General features: G+C 42.3%; 1 protein-coding gene across 1 annotated transcript in view; it reads right to left on the bottom strand.

Annotated features, from left to right (window-relative positions):
• LOC125902564 (sodium- and chloride-dependent taurine transporter-like) overlaps positions 1–17,692 on the bottom strand; it is a 44,726-nt gene that overhangs the window by 25,717 nt on the left and 1,317 nt on the right. The window contains exons 2-3 of the mRNA XM_049599059.1: positions 3,827–4,056; positions 3,582–3,716 (exon numbers count right to left, since the gene is read on the bottom strand). Of these exons, the coding sequence (XP_049455016.1) occupies positions 3,582–3,716; positions 3,827–4,055 (364 nt within the window). The 5' untranslated portion in view covers position 4,056. The remainder of the gene's footprint in view (positions 1–3,581; positions 3,717–3,826; positions 4,057–17,692) is intronic.

Genomic DNA, 17,692 nt, shown 5'->3' with positions numbered 1-17,692 from the left:
CATACCAAATCATTCCTGCCTGTGGCCATCAAACTGTACAACTCCTCCCTCTGAGTGGCCCTGAGACTATTTCACCCACTGCAATAATTTAATCTAACTTGTGCAATAACCCCATTCACCCTGACTGTATATATTTTGTTTGTGTAAATAATCTTGTTCAGTTTACAATATATATATGTATGTATATATATATATTTATTTAAGTTTGTGTTTGTTAATAATTCCTGTTTATTTAACTCTATATTTGTTAATACTATTGTTTAAATTTCTTATATTTTCACGTATCTTTCCTCTCTTGCAAGGAGCAACTGTAACATAAACAATTTCCCCTCGGGGATCAATAAAGTATTTCTGATTCTGATTCTGATTCTGATCATCATCATCATCCTCTGAAAGTACATGTCAGTGTTACACTGGGTTTGAAAAGAAACTTTATAACGAGCAGACAATGTCAATCTTTGTTTTTTTCCCCTGAGTGTCCAATATAGGTTTTTGTGGGTCCGTGAACGCAGCACAGGTGGAAGCCTTCTCCTTCCCTCAGCTGCAGTTTGCAGTTTTGAATCACGAGGTGGGTTACTGATCAGTTAATTCGATCAGAGCTGATCAGATCAGACTGATGGAAAGAGGAGCAGTTTGCGAATGAAAGCAAACTGTTAGACCCAGTGCTAATGGTTAAGTTTCACTTTCACTGCGCCTGACGTTCTGCTGCTCCGTCTGTGCCCAGAGTAGCTCTGAGCTCCAAAAGTGCAGATGCTTTAATCACGGCAGGCCGCCACAAATAAATAATTGTCTGGGAAGCCCTGCCTTGAATTCATATAGAAAACTGTTCTTCTCCTGTCCTACTGCGGAAAACAGCGAGCACATTGACGCTCAGGGCGCTCTGCTCGTATACAGAAGTGTTTTAGGTTGTAATGTTTTGGGGAACATGCATGTCTGGAAAGTACTGAGCAAAACACCTCACATCATCTCTTTTGTGTCATCTTTTTTCCCCACTGTCCAACTGGATGATTTGAGAGGCGGACCTTCTGTGGTAGTCAAGACAACAGGTTCACAGTTGGTAAACAATGGATGAGAAAGTGGTGGGAGTGGCTGCTGGATACCCAGAGCTATACGGCCCGATGAAAGACGGAGTCAAACTAAAATATGCCTGGAAACAGCCATCATGGAGGAGAAGCTCCTGGACCAGCTAATGGGACTCCCCATGACCCACCCTCTTTTTTAGGATCTCACGTACCCACAAAGATCTCTGTTTATCTGCTGACAGCCTCTCACCCTCAACCAGAGCTACAGGAAGTGCCCTCTGCCTCAACATGTTAGGAACTAGCTATTGATTACTGGGGGGAAAAACGGCGATTGATTACACGGGTCACATCTGTCACACCTCACAAAGAAGATATAGACACACACTGTGACATCTCAAACCCAAAACTCTGCTTTCTCTGTCTACATGTTAACAAAAAACAAATCAACATATTCGTGTCAGTGTAGATGAGGCTTTGGTGAAAGGGTGTCACATAGGCAAAGGAAGAGCCCATTGAATTCTGGAGCGGATCCCAATGACAGGGTGGATACACCCATTGTTTTGATTTTCATTACATTGCGAGATAGGGCATGTGGCTTTGGCAGAAGTATGTGCTCTCTGAGTGGCAATCTAGTTTTCTGTGGAACAGATTGGATTGGAACGGACAGGCTCTGATTGGCTCGGCTATTTTCAATGAGGACGACACGAAACCGTTTTCAGTCCCTGAGAAATACGTGGGCAGAGATTCAGACGTCTGGAACCACATGTCTCGATTCTCTCTCTGATCTCTCTCTCATTTCAGTTCAAATCCAAAATGCTATATTAGTATTTTTTTAAGCCGTGTTTACACAATGGTGTAAACAACTTGAAGAAGGTATATATAGAGCGCTCTTCCATCTGTCTCCTGTCTTCCTTTTGTCTTTTTTCTCATCTCTTCTCTGGCTCTGATTCTTTTATCTTCCATTCTCTCCTCCTCGTTCCCTCCATTTTGTCTCTCATTTTCCCCTCCTCTTCCGTCTCACTCTTTTCCCTCTGTTTGTCCTCCCTTTCTTTCACTTTCCTCTTTCTCTCTTTCCTCTGACTGTCTCTTTTCCATTCACCCCCTCTTTCTCTCTCCGTCTTTATTTCTCTCCCCCTTTCTCTCGTCTTTATCAATCCATCTCACGGCTCCTCAGATCTCACTGCTCTGCTTCTTTTCTCTCTCTCTCTCTCTCTCTCTCTCCATCTCTCTGATGTGTTGCCACGCTGTTGCCGTAGCAACGCGTGATTTGGGACACTCTGTACACCGGCTCGGGTGTGTGTTTGTGTGTGCGAGACGGCGGAGGGATAATGTGTCTGAAAGGAAGAAAGACCGTGTGTATATGTGAAAGTGAGAACGGCAGCAGAGGTAAATAATTAAATGAAGATAATGAAATAAAAAACGGTTACAACGATAGGATTACTGGAGTATATTTAATGAACGAGGGAGAATATAAAGAGATTTATGCGTGTTTGCTCGAGACGAATCGTCAGTATGAATATTAAGAAGGAGAAATCAATAAACAGTGATGAATAAATTAACCTTAATCAGCTGATAGTGAACAGAGAGAGAGGAGGAGGTGAGAAGAACTGATGAGGGACATGGAGAAAGAGAAGTGGAGAAGCTTAGGAGGGAAGACTAGGAAGGATGTATGATGGAGGAAAGGAAGAAGGTGAGACTGAAGAATATAGCTGGGCAAACAAAAAAAAAAGACATGTCTAACTCCGACGGCAGAAGTAAAAATCAGGGAATCCATCTAAGAACTGTAAATGTGTTTTCCTGGAAGAGAGGAGGTTTTCACAGGAGAGGAGGTGAGAGCTAGAGGAGGCAGAGGCAGAATAGAGGCCTCAGTGTGTTGGTGTACCAGCGCAGGCCTGGTTGCCTGGTAACGGTTGCAGGGTAAAGTCTCAGCAGTCTGATTGGAGGAGAGCCTGGTGTGACTCAGCCTTATGTTGCACAGCCATTCCTCTGTGAAAAACAACAGAGGTCTGGAAAAATTTAAGCCCAGTAGTTGGGCAGGAAAGAAGCTGCTGACACCGTGCTGTGTGCTCATCAGTCATCGGCGAGATGTCACGGGGGCGGGGCAGTGGGCGGGGCTATAGTCAGAGCTATGACAACAACAGAACACAGCTGGTCCAAACAGATATTAAACTGTGTTTGCTGTATTTGCAGTGAGGTGCAGACTGTAAACTGCACCAGAAGCCTGATTTTTACATCGACTCTCAAGGGCGGATTGTGACATAATGGACCCCTGTGCAAATATATGCAAACATTTAGGGCTTAACTTTGGTCTTTTGACGATCAGATTCATCGGTTTAACCCCTTTAATTTACTTATATCATGTCCATTCCAGCTTCAAGGGGTTCTGTTCCCTTGTCAACCACAATTTAAAAGACTAGACTCTTAATGGTGTTTAGTGATGCATGTCCAGGAGCAGTGTCTGAGAGAGACACGCCCACTCTTTCTGCTGCTCTCTACACCCATTCATGCTCGGACTGCCCCCCAGTAATCAATTCAATTGACTGATGAGGAGCCACATACCAGTAAAGATGGGGCACAGCTTCTCCCAGCAGGTGATGCCACCCTCGGAGGTGAACTGACCCAGGGCGACCTCCAGGAAGAAGACCGGCAGACCTCCGCCAAACAGGAAAATGAAGTAGGGGATGAGAAAAGCACCTGGGTGGAGTGAAAACATAATCAGCATGAAATTAAATTGGAACAATGTGGAAAACCAGAGCTGGGTTGATAAGCAAACCCTCCCTCTATGTAAATAAATAATGCCTTACCTCCACCATTCTTATAGCAGAGGTACGGGAAACGCCAGACGTTCCCTAAACCAACAAAGCCGCCAGCCACAGACAGAACAAAGTCCAGCTTGCTGGCCCACTTCTCCCGCTGGGGGTGTTTGCCCTCTGCCTCGTCTTCAGGCCGGGTGCCAGGGCTTTTACCGGGAGATGGCTTCAGAGTGTCCTTATGGAAATCCTTCAGGCACTGAAGTTTCTCTTTTTGAGCCATTCTGCAGAAACAGGAGACAGAGGAAGAATCCAGTGAGAACTGATCTGAAATGAATCCACTGACAGCAGCTTTTAAATACTGCCGCCAACACATTATAAGCTCAGCAGACTTTCAGATTAACAAAAAACACTTGATGGTGGCTGGCTACCTGCCAAAATGGCTGACAGACCAACACATGAGCTGCAACTCAATTTTCCAGCATTTCACTGGTGACTGGTGGTAGTTTCTCAGTCTTTAGGCGTTTTCAGACTGGAGGAACTTTTTCAGAGTTCTAAGAAACACCCTTTTGTTGAGTCTGAAGCACAAGAACTAAGAACCACCGTAGTTCTTAGATGACTGTTTTTACTCCTTTTCCACCCACATGGAATCAGTTCCCACACCTAATTTTAAGACCATAAAGTTGGTTCCCAGCTAGGACCAAAAAATAGCAGGTTTTTTCTTGACCTGAGACACTGACTGTGATGACATCAGTGTGCCTGTCATACTCTACAGGTTGGAAAGAGAGGATGAAGAAGGCAACAACAGAGATGTCAAGTGAGAAATCGTCAATGAGCTTGCAGTGGTCTCATCAATAGTTGGTCCCTGCTTGTTTTTGATTTTGGTTGTACTGTTTACCTCCATTGTGCATTCAAGGATCAGAAACCACGGATGGAACCAGTTCAAGAACCAAAGCTAACTTGGTGCTGCTTTTTCAGGGGTACTCTCCCAGCGCAAGATGAACCGTGACTGACGTAACTGTGCCTTGAATGAACGAACTTAGCCAATGAACCACCATCTTTAAAAACCCAACAGACAACACAAACAGACCGACAATGACGTTCAGGCTTTACTGAGCCTGCAGTCTGCCAGTTGGAGGTTTTCTACCTCTTGAGCAAAAGTGAATGCCACAGCCCTTTTCATCGGTTTTCTCTGGTCATGTGGCACCAATACACCTTTTTCATAACAGACATTTTGACATGTCATAATAGTAAAAGCACAGGTGTGTTCCTTAACATTAATGTGAGCTATATTCCATTTAGGGGAGGCCCTAGTATTGTCCTTACTGGAATAACTTACCGGGACACTTAATGGAACTGAGCCATTGTTAATGTTATCAGTTTCACCTGTGCTTTTTCCTACTATTCATTCTTTCATTTTCTGTAACCGCATATCCTTCTAGGGGTCACGGGGGCTGGAGCCTATCCCAGCTGACATAGTGCCAGAGGCAGGGTTCACCCTGGACAGGTCACCAACCATTCACACTCACATTCACACCAACGAACAATTCAGAATCACCAATTAACCTGCATGTCTTTGGACTGTGGGACTGTGGGAGGAAGCTGGAGTACCTGGAGGAAACCCACGCTGACACGGGGAGTACATGCAGACTCTGCACAGAAGGACTCCCCCACCCCAGGTTCGAACCAGGAGCCCTCTTGCTGTGAGGCGATGGTGCTAACCACTGCTAGGCCGCCCTTTTTTCCTACTATGCCGAGTCAAAATGTCTGCTGTGAAAAAGGCCCATTTGAAAAGTATTGGCATCTTTCTACTGTACAGACAGCCCCTATTTGTGAAAAGACCATCTTTGCTGCAGTGAAATACTTCAACAAATAATGTTTGAATATGTTGTAAGACTTTAGAACCTGTCCATAAACCACACATTACAAAAAAAGAAGAGCCTGGAGGGCCATCAGTTCGAGCTGATTCTTGTGGTTTGGCTTCTTTAAATTAACTCTGGTCTACATCGGGAAGTCTGAGTGTACAAGTGGCAACACAAGCCCTCACAATACCATTACCTAACCACAAAGCCACACTCTTGGCTTCGCTGCTGTGAGACTTGTTGCCAAAGCAAGCACATACAGCCTGTAATGATAATCATTAGGTTTGATTTAATTATATTACACATTTGATTATCGCATTATCTGTGCCAACACTGACTGTTAAACATAACCTGTAAAACCAGATCATCTAAAAACTGATTCCACTCAAAGGATGCAGTTACACGAACTGTGGCGTTGCTTCCTATCACATTAGAAAAACGTACTTGGTTGAGTTTTTGTGTTTGGCTCATTTAAGTTCGTACTGGTCAGGGTGGTTATTTTATGCCAGTTCTGGTCAAATGTTATTGTGATCTGAACTAAAGATGTGATTTAGGTTTAGATTTAGTGACTTAGATGTGATTCAGAGTTTACCAAGGACATTTCAAAGTCATTCAGTGTGACCCAGTTTGCTCAGTGTTGTAGCAACAAGGTGAGTTACTTTTATACATGTATCTGCTCTGAATAAGAGCTGCAGTTAATCAAAGCTAAAACAAACAAACTTTAAAATGGTTTTAAAGGTTAATGTCTAATAGTGTAGTGAAACAGAAAACCTACCCCAACCCCCTCTTCCTCCTCCCTCCCTTCCTCATTAAAACTATTAAATGTGACACTGTGATTGGTCAGAATGTCTAAGCAGTGCAATCGAGGCCACAATGACACAACCAGAGCTGTAAATTTCCACCTGACAATGACCATGAGAGAGGGAGAGGGAGAGAGTCAGGGAGAGATAGACATACTTAGTAGTCAGCAGATGTCTGTCATTGTGGAAAATGTCATGTCTTTATCTCTTTCCATCTGCCACACTGCTGTAACCTCAGTTCCTCTCTTTTCATTTCTTTCATTCAGTCACTCTCTATCTGACTTTCTGCAAAATATTTACACTGAGCAGCATCGATGACAAGATGGCTTTTTCTGTTGCGCCCTACTGATATGAGTATTATTTCCTAGGCGCTGTTCCCAAAATAACAGTTTTACCATAAAGATACTGTAGACACAGAAGCTTCTTTTACCTAGCTATAAAGACACTTTGTGTTTTTGTTTTTTATCATGTTTGCAAACAGAGATAAAATCCATCACGTATGTATGACGTGCTTCTTTAAGACAGAAATATTTACAGTTGAATGTGCTGGTACAGATCTGCTCACAGATAAAGGAGAGAGCCGTTGAACTGAGAAAAAAATCTCACTTCTATAGTTTCAATAGATTAGCTGATTTCTTCCTCCTTCTGTTTCTACAGATTCAGGTTCAAACCTGCCCGACAAAATGAGCTTTAATGAGAGTTCAACTTTCTATGCGTGTATAAGTAAAGTGTATAAGTAAAGTATACTTGGCACCTATCTAATGATCCCTAAAACTAGTTAATGATTTCAAAAACACTCGCATTTCTCTTCATGGCTAACTTCCTAGACAGTTAATTAATAACACTGAGCAAACTGAAACAACTTGCCCTGTGTAGTGTGTGTGTGTGTGTGTGTGTGTGTGTGTGGTACATTTTTGTGTGTAAGTATTTCCTGTTTGGAGAGACAGCGGACTCCATTATGTCCATGAAAAACTGTTTGCAGCAGTAGACGGTAATAGCTATGAGTGAAAGTATTATTACTTCCAGTATGGAAGCGGACTGGCATTTTGATGTGAATAACAAAACCAGCTACAGAGTATTAGAGGAAATCCTGTAACACTGGCTAATGCTCTGTGACCGTGAAGAGAATGGAATAATAGAGACTGTGTTTATAGAAACACTTGAATGAATTGACCCTTTGCTAAGACCTGCCCCTCGAAGGCAGGTTGATATTAATGTGCAATATCAACAAAATATCCCTTTATTTTCATTGCCTTCTGTCTCGACTGCCAAAGATGTGGTGGTTCACTTTTACACTGTGATCTGTAGTCTTTAGTTCGGCTTTAGCTTTCAAGTATCTTTGTCTTTTTAACCTGTTTTTAGCTGCTGAGTCAGTTTGACATCCTGGATATATTCTTCAAATACATATTGTAAACCCTTCAGTCCCTTTGTCTCTGAAATCACTTTTTGTTTTTCCAAAAGATTGCTGATATTTCTTCAGGTAGTGCAGTTAGTTACAGTGTGGGCTCCAAGCTTACTCTGACAGCTTGACGGACCATTACAAAGGGTCGGAATCTATAATAACATATTCCTGGATCTAAATCATCAACTACTACTACTACTACTACTACTACTACTACAACATCGACTTTCAAATGTGTTTCACTCATTTAAAATTGGTTATCTGACTTCAGGGCTCCCTTACTGATACTGCATGTTGATTTAAGGATGTATTTCATTGTAACTGTCTTGTTTTGGCTCATTTTTGCAAAATAAACAAATAATCACTTGATAATCCTACTGTTCATGATAAAAACAGACAGGATGGACATCACTATAGAGTTGGGTGTCATCAGCAAATGAATGAGAGTCAAACAACCCCTAAAAATCTCATTCCTTGCAGGTGATTGCCCCCCCCCCCCTCCCCGTGTAACGTACATATCAAAAAGTAGAGGACTCAGAGTTGAGCCTTGTGGCACACCATGGAAGCTTTTAACTCACCTGTATAACAGCTACTGCTGAAAGTTCAGTGAAATGTATCAAATTAGACTTGATTTGGTTACATAGGACACAATACAAATACTAGACAAAAATAATCCTATCTCTTATCCATTTATCTCTCAGGAAAACAATCAAATAAAGCAAAAGATGCGGAATATTAACCAAATATTTGTATCTTTAAAAAGGTTTGTCTCTACGATACAGGCCTCATTTTCACTTTGAGCTCTTATTTGGCATATTCAGCCATCTAGAACAAATAATGTTGCTGAACAAGAGGAGGAACAGAGGGGAGATACAGAGGAGTCGGATGAGAGTTCATGAGATTCACAATCAATACTGATGCACATTAATATCAATTATTAAAGAACTAAGCTGTGTGTGTTAATATAAATAGATGTTTGTTTTGCTACTTTATGTTTGTGCATCTTCCTTCAACCTTGTCATCTTCAGGGAAGATTGTGTAATACATTTACCCTGTGTGCTTTACAATATTTAAACCCTCTGCTGTACAGGAGGTGGTGAGTTTTGTATTACCAGTTCTTTTGGAAAATTTTAATGTAGGTCGTCCAAGCAGTACTGTTCTACACATTAACATTCACTAACTTCCTCTAAACACTAACTATGCTAACACAGGTGCTAGAGGGTAAACATAATGATGATATGATCTAACGTTTTGTTATGGTTAAAACAAATTAGACATGAATTATACTTCACTTCTTGTATCAACAAAGAGTCTAATGATCTGGGCAATGCGGCTGCAATCCTTTTAACGTTGTTGACAAATATTCATTGAAGGTCTTAAATCTGGAAAACCACTCTCTGATTTCCATGGTGACATCACATCAAGTCGCCACTGTTTGACCTGACGAAGATCCAGAGGGGATCGAAACGTTGTCCTAATAAACCACAGTTGTGACTTGGAGCAGTGTGCAGGCTTTTTTCCTTTCCTTTTCTTTGACACTTGTTCACAGCCTTGCACCTACCAGTGATGTGCGTATATCTCCTCCTCCATCACATCAAGTCCCCACTGACACATAGCACACATGCCAACAAGCTGTGTTTTGCCTGGGTTTTAAGGGTGGAGACAAGCAAACTGCCATGTTGTATTAAGAATACATGTTAATATAGAGCAGTCTCGATCATGTCGATAGCACTCGCCCTTGTTGTTGTTACTACTCCTCATGCGTTACGACACACCACTTGACAATGCTTGCCAACATCTTGACAATAGTCTTAAGTTAGTCCTCCAACAGCATTGGATTGATTGTTTTTCATCTCAGAAACCTCTGTTTCATGTCGCAGCACATTTGTTCTTGCAACATTGGGTTGTGTTAATGTGGTATCTTGCTAACTAGCATCTTGAATCCGTCCTGTCAGTCTTCCAGTTTTCCTTTTTGAAGGACAAATACAGACTACCACCACCTGCTGGTATGGAGCGGTATTTCCTCTCATGCAGGCACAGAACGTACGTGCTAGTTGGCTGTTGGCTGTAGTCTTTGTGGTGTGTTTGAGTCTAAGTTCATGGCTGAGAAATAGGAGACATGAGACAAAGCAACCCTTGGCCTTTGTCACCATTTGTTCTCTGATGCCGGTTCGGTATGTCCAAGCCTTTAGAATAGGCTGGAAAAGAACTACTGCTCCTTTGCATCAAAAGCTGAGGTGGATCCAGCATCTAATCTGAATGCATCCTGGATGCTTCATTGTGGAGGTGTTCCAAATCAAGAAGACAAGACAAACACGCTGGAGGGGTTACATATCCCATCTAGCCTGGGAACAGCTTTGGATCCTCCTTGCTGGAGGACATGGCTGGTGAAAGGGGTGTATGGGCTACCTTGAACCCAGATGAGCAGCAGAGAATGGATGGACTTGAGCAGTGAGCATGAGCAGAAGTAGCTGCCATGGCTCACCTTCCAAAGAAAAGAGCCCCTTCCAAAGAAGCTCCATTAGAAAACCCAAAGTAGACAATGTCTTAGAAAGTCTTCAGAGTTACTGTTAGAAATTCCTAGATGACAGCAGTGATAAATCAACAGGAAATATTGTTGCCTACAAAACGACCTCTAGAGAGCGAGACTGGCCGTGGGAATCGCTGTGAACTGTGGGACGATTTAAAAGCTCGGGCCAAAAGCTCGGTGTAAAACATAGAGACTCATTGTCTGGTGTCTGTGTGTGTGTGATTTCTGGGCCGAGGCTCATGTAGTGACTTCAGAACCCAGCCAGCATTACACACACACTTTCTAACCACTTACATAACACACTTTCCTATTTTAAGACCATGTACATTTCCACTGGGCTGACCACCTATTAAATCTACTCCTCTCCTCCCTCCTCCTTTGCTCCACATTTCTATCACTCCTCATCCTCCTCCTCCTATTTTCCAATCTCTACCTCTCTAGCGTTTATCATCTAGCAAGGATGATAGATGTCATTTTGCAGCTGCCTAAAAATCAGATCTGATATTATACTTTGCAGTATTTAAGGAAACACATGCAAAACCCAGCTGTGCCATTACCCCAGAAACCCCAAATAGCCCACAAATGAATAGATAGTAATCCAACATAATTCATTATGCTTCAACATTAATTATTAGTTCTTATAAACTTAGTAATCGGCCTAGTTTTGTGACTCTGACAGTTTTAATACCCGTGACAGACACACTAGTAAGATGTCGAAGAAGTCAGTGTCTGGGATAGTTTCAGAATTTACAGAGATGACCCCCAAAAAGTCCAGTTCCAGATACAGCAAAGAAAACTGGTGTATCACAAAACTACAGCCATCTTGACAAATCACCTGAAAACTGTTAGTAACAGCTTAGGGCTCATTTTACCGTGACTGCCCTCATTATTCCATGTGTCCTTTATGATGTAACAAATACAGACAATGGCACTAGAGTGCAGAGTCAAAAGTTTCACACAACAACAAATGGAGTCCGGTCTCATTCCGAAGTTGTTGAAATCTGGCGCTTGGGCAGTGACTTGTGGACACTTATGAAAAAAGCTGTCCTTTCACGTTGGCATGATACTTGGCCGGTCGCTGTTATGGTTTAACTGTGCTCGGTGGCATCAGGGGGAACTGCGGCGGGACAAGAACGAAAGTTACGGTGGCAAAAGTCCAACAAACCGACTTTGACCCAGGAGAGCGTTGTTCACATCCCGTGGTATTATAAAGCCAAACCCTGATCTATCTTCCTAAACCTAACCATGTGTTTTTGTTGATGGAGGAAAAAAAAATATCAATTCCCATTGTTGTGCCGATTTTGTGCTTTTACTTTGAAAGCGACTGTCTGTAAATGGTAAATTTCTTGTGAAAAGTGTATTTTGAAAGACAACAATGCATGTAACAGGCAGAACTTGACATGGTGTCCCAGAACATCACCCTGGGTGTCTTTCACGTCGTATCTGGACCTGGAAAGTCCACGAGCAAACATCGATACATGACGAGGTCGGAGAGAGAATGTGTTGACTGTGCAAAAGTGGTCCGTCCTCGCGTTTGTTTTCTTTCTCCAACTCCCTCTCCTTGTTAATATTACCCATCTTCTCCTACAATTTCCTTTATCATATATTCTTTGTTGTGTTTCTTTCTTTCCAATCTTTTACCCTCCCCCTCGTTTTCTCTTCCTCATACTTCTCCTCCCTCCTCCTCCTCCTCCTCTTTAAACTTCTCGTCATTCGACTCCCGTCTTCTCCTCCTTTCTTCCTCCACCTCTTTCCTCTGCTGTTCCCATCCCTGAAGACTTGCATCCTCTTTATTGCTTCTACTCCTCATGCCTCTGTTTGCATCTTCTGTTTCCTCCTGCCTGTTTCCTCGCGATCATTTTATCCTCTGCCTCATACCTCCTTTTATATCACATTCATTTTAGAGAAATAGAAAGAGACAGACTTTATTGTGCATATAATCGCGTGAGAGGAAAAAATGGGACATGAGGAGAGGAAAAGTGGGGGTGACGCAGAGAGAAACAAGAGTGAGAGGGCAAAGCGACCGAATAATAGAGTGAAAGAAAGAGCTGTTAAAAGTTAACTGAGAAAAGGGGAGGGGCGAGCAGATATAGACAGGGGTTACTAGAAGGAGAGCGACATAGAAAAGTGAGTCACATGCAGATAAAGAAAAAATAGATGCAACAGATACAACGAAACCGAGGAGGTTAGAGACGGCGCAGGATGAGGGACAGAAACGCTGAGTGAATGAGTGTGCAAGTGTGAGACAGAGGCACAAACAGAGATAACAGGAAGTGTGAAAAGTTACAGGGAAAACTGAGAGGTTCATACCTTTCAGTCTTATCTGGCTAGAGTCAACAGTCAGTGTTGATTCTTGGTAAGCCTTTTTGCATTCAAAATAGGCCTCTCTCCTGTTTACACACACTGCTAACATCCATCTCATTATCACACACCACGGGACTTAGCTAAGATTTGTATCTGTAACCGACAGCAGTATCAGTAGCTCCAAAATTTTCCAGAGAACCCTGGGTTGTTTTGGTTGTTCAGAGGACATTTGCCCTGACAAGGGTCTCTGCTCTTATCCTGAGTGAGTCAGTTTATTACTAAGCTGGGGCTTATCATAAATGACGTGTCGGCTGCAAGAATGCACCAGCTTTTATCATCTTAACCCTGCATTCATGTCATGTCAGATAGGTGGCAAGTAGGGACTGCTATCTCAATTGCACCAAGTCAGATCTTAAAATATTCTGCTGCCAGTAAGTTTGAGTCACTAGATTCTAATGAGTAAAGAAGCTACTCTTGATTTTGCCAGCAGATGGCGCTGAAACTGCAGTTCATGCATAAATTCAATACCATCAATGGAGATTTATACAAAAAAATGTTGGTTTATAACTATCATGATAGCTAGTCAACTACAACGGTGATCATACCAGCATCAACTGGGGCTTTAACCATCAACCACTTTCTTTTCACTCTACTTCACCCTCTCTGCTGCTAGAGGGCGCTTGTGAGTTGTTATCAGTCAAATTAATACAATATACTGCACATACAACATGCAGTACTATGATGGAAGTTTATGATACTCGCATGAAGCAAACATGTTCGCAGCATGTTCTGTCACAGCACATGGATTCTTGTTTTTTGACACCTGACACATTTTTGGCCACTGGGTGGCAGCAGGAGGAAGCTGTAAACAACACTGATGCCTTATAAAGCTGATAGTGAACTTGTTAGCAAATAGGCCAAATTACAGTCATACATCACTTCTGGGTAGAAACTGGCAGTTGATTTGGATTACAGGTATGTGAAATCAGCAGAACTTGTTTCTTTCTTTTGTCATTTTGAGCCGTATATAGTTAAACATAGCGGTCTGATCTGATATTTCTGCTATGCTTATTTTACGTAGGCTACTGTGCTGCTTTGCTGGCATCTTTGATAAATCATATCTACCAGCATGGAAGCAAAGCAATGTACTGTGGGCGGGGCTGCAGCAAAACGCGTTTTAGCACATGAGGTGTGGTGACTTTGAGATAATGGCTCTAGTTTCCCCAACTCAAAGGGCCTTCTGACGGCAAGGTGAAGCAGTGAAAATATTCTAAATGTAGCGTCCACTTAAACTGTTAGTGTTTTTTTTAGATGGAATTGTTGGCTAAAAACTAACTGAAGCAGCGTTTGGTCAGCACCGTTTCATTTTATGTACGTTACCCGGAGGTTTTCTACCTGGAAGTTATTGTAAACAAACATTGTGTTTCAGCCTATAGCTGCTAGAAGATTTTGATTATAGTACTTTAACAGTAATCGGAATTAGACGTGAAAAGATTGGTTGATACCAAACATTCACTGTTCCAGCTTCTCAGCTCTCTACTTTTTGTTACCTTATGTGATGGTAAACTGAACATATTTGGGTTTTAGACTGTAAGTCAGACAAAACAAGCCATTTGTTGTGAGTAGGTCCCCTCTGGCTTGTCAAAACAGTGATGAACATCAGTGGTGTAGTGGAGGGTATACCCACTTCTTTTTCTATTCAGTGACAGTATACCCACCTATCAGCAAAACAGCCATTGTAATATATAGGAGAGTATGTCCACTTCCTCATCGGTGACCTACCTATCTACCTAGTAGTACACCCACATAATCAACTTCCACTACACCACTGATGGACATTATTGCTATTTTCTGACACTCTTGCCTTGCCTGTTTTGCTTGGCCTCCGGCATTGCTTCTGGTAGCATTTTCAAGAACTGCTCATCCAAACAACTTTTCAGACAATGCTGGAGTAAACGTGTCATTTGGGTGCAAAAGCTCAAACGGACATTTTATGACCACAATGAAGTCAAAGCCCGGCTAATCCAGGGAACATAAGCGTTGATTCTGAATGTCACATTGCTGATTCTTGAAATGTTTTGAGTTTGCTACAATGTCTCATCTCCGGTCCCTCCACCTCTCTTCATCTGGTCTTGAATGTACCGTAGCAGGCGATGGACGGCGACCTGTCCCAGCATGCTGTTGGTTGAGTTAGCTCAGTTGTCATGGAGCGTTGCTTTGCTTGCTTCATTCCTGGTAATTCTGCTGATCCATTTTTAATGCGGAGTTCGTCCAACTTATCAATAAACCGTTGGTCTGACAGCCACAAGGTGGCGGTGGTCTATTACAGTCCGTCATTGACCTTCCATCAGAGTGACTGACTTCCATCATGCTGTATAAAGATGTGCACTTTACAGTCCTTTTAATAACATTAAGCCTGAACCTCCAGTGAGAGTCGGCTGTAAATCAACATACTTACAGTTTTCACCTTCAGCTGCAAGGTAATTGAAGTCTGTCAAAGCTGCTGACCACGATTATTATCTGTTCACACTACAGCACAATTAGATAAAATCGTACAAGATTAAAGGAGCAGCTGTATGTGGGTTAGTGGTTCATGCTTGTTAATATGTACATTAGCAATGGCCGTTCAACGAGAGCTGAAGTCAAGGACACACGGTCATATACTGTAAGTCTGATAGCGACTCCTTCACTGGGACTAGTGATGGTTTTATTCCCCGTGTCACTGGAGGCTCTCTCTCAGTTTCCATTTGTAGAAACAGCTCTGGAAATGCTGATGTGCTTGTGGCTAAGAATTTCACTGACACAAACACACGTTTTACTAACCTTGGGTTAATGATTTAAATGATCTGAAAGCAAACACACCTGCAGTTATTACAGTAGCTTTCAGTGACAAGACTGGCAGGACGGACGAGACAACAGCAGTGTGTCAGCAGTTATTCAAAAACAACAGAAGCCCAGTACAGTTCCACTTAAATAAATGTCCATTTGTCATAACTGTCAAATCCATCCAGTCCATGAATGCTGTTTAATTTGCAGGTATAAACATGGCTCTCATGTTCAAGTGATGCTTCTTTCATAATTTCTGGGTATGTTGGCTGAGCACCAAGAGAAAGTGTGCCTCCTACACAAGCTAAAACTCCATTAAAAAAAATATATAATGGAGTTTTAGGATTAATAAATCATGGAGTATAAGTGTTTTATGGTGTTTAAAACACAGAATTGATCACTTATTCATCACAAGTCACAGCACTAATTTGAGCTCAAGCTGGAGCGCGGACATACGGGAACTTAACCTGTTCAGATGCTGACTCACTAAGAGACGCACACAACAGGACACAAAGACACAGCCAACCCTGAGGTGTGTGTCTGGACGCAAGAGTTCTGATCTGATCCTGAACTCACAGCAGGGCTGCATGACTTGAAAATAAATTAAGAAATTAATTAATGTTGCGATTCTTTTGACAGACATTACCATATGAGTCGCAACTTTAACGGTAACAGTAATTGTTGCATTTAATTTTCACTGATATTAACATGATTTCTGCTGGGGTCTGTACCAAATATTTGTAATCCCTTACATCTGGAATATGATTTGTGGGCTGCGGCATCTCTGTAGCAACACATGGCTTTATTTTTAAAAGTATGCTGTGACACATTTTACTTTTAACTGTACAGCCCTAACTGACAGTGGCAGATTCAGAAGAGTGTCACACATCAGCTCAATGACAAATTTACATCAGACAAGATTAGATTAAACTCAGGGCCAGGAGCTCTTGCATGTGCACACACACACACACACACACACACACACACACACACAGTTTTGTGTTGTAGATGAAGAAGATATACTTAATTAATCCCTAAGGCCACACAGGCCCGAAATATACACACCTGCACAAACAGGACCTACACATGCATTAAATGGAGAGATGTCACTTGAGGTTTCGGTGCCTTGCTCATTGGCACCTCGCAGTGCCCAGAAGGTGAACTGGCACCTCTCCAGCCACCAGTCCACACTCCCTATTTGGTTCATGCAGGGACTTGAGCCAGCAACCCTCCAGTTCCCAACCCAAGTCTCTATGGACTGAGCTAGTTGCCAAAATGAGACCACTAAACCAGTTTATCAGCCGATTCAGCTGGAAAACAATGGTGGTTCCACCCCAACCGCACAGCTGTAATGAACCAGTCCCAAAAATGTGATGTTACACTTTGTTTTCTCCTGCTGCCCTCTACATTTCCCTCACATGCTGACTAAGTGTGGCCGGTCACCACATTGTAAAGTGCTGCCAACCAACAAAAACTTTGCTACTTTGGGTTTCAGGTCCCGTGGTGATCTGAATGCTGCTTCAGGGGCTTTTTCATCCTGCCAGCAGTGCGATCCTTTAAACACCCATATCAGCCTGACCTTGTAGAGCATATACTGTGACACCAAACATGGTCATCCTCAAAACTATAGGGTCGGAGTTTGATAGCACTGTTTTGAATTCAGTTTTAGAACATCTTGTTGAAACTATTTCGACTTGAAAGTAAACTAAAAAAAAGATAAAAGATAGCTGATTGTTGAGTCTCATTCCCAGGTCTGCACCGAGCCACCAACTGAAAGTGACAGTGTTTGACAAGCTGGAAATGAGACTTGGCAATCAACCATGTTTCTCCAGAGTTCCACACAGCACCTTTAACTCTATTAAATCTTGATGGTTTACATGACTTTACAAATAAAACCTCAAGTTTTGCAATGCTGATTTCACTTCAGCCCCTGGCTTCCTAAATGTTTTGGATGCTGCTCTTTGCTAACTGGGAAAAAAAAAAATCAATCCGTTTGTTAGACTTTGAGCCTTAACAACTCCGAGTAATTTTCCACTGTTGCAACAGATTCAAAATTGACCCAGCTAACTGTAATCGCAACCCAACCCTACCAAAGAAACTTTGCAGCCCTCATGAAACCCTCCTCTCTTTCAGCCATTACAACAGCCACATACAAACTCAAGGTTCACCACCATCAAGACCCAAGAATAAAGACCC

The sequence above is a fragment of the Epinephelus fuscoguttatus genome, linkage group LG1 (assembly GCF_011397635.1).
Source record: "Epinephelus fuscoguttatus linkage group LG1, E.fuscoguttatus.final_Chr_v1".
Taxonomy (NCBI): Eukaryota; Metazoa; Chordata; class Actinopteri; order Perciformes; family Serranidae; genus Epinephelus; species Epinephelus fuscoguttatus.
This window is presented reverse-complemented; position numbering and strand designations above follow the sequence as displayed.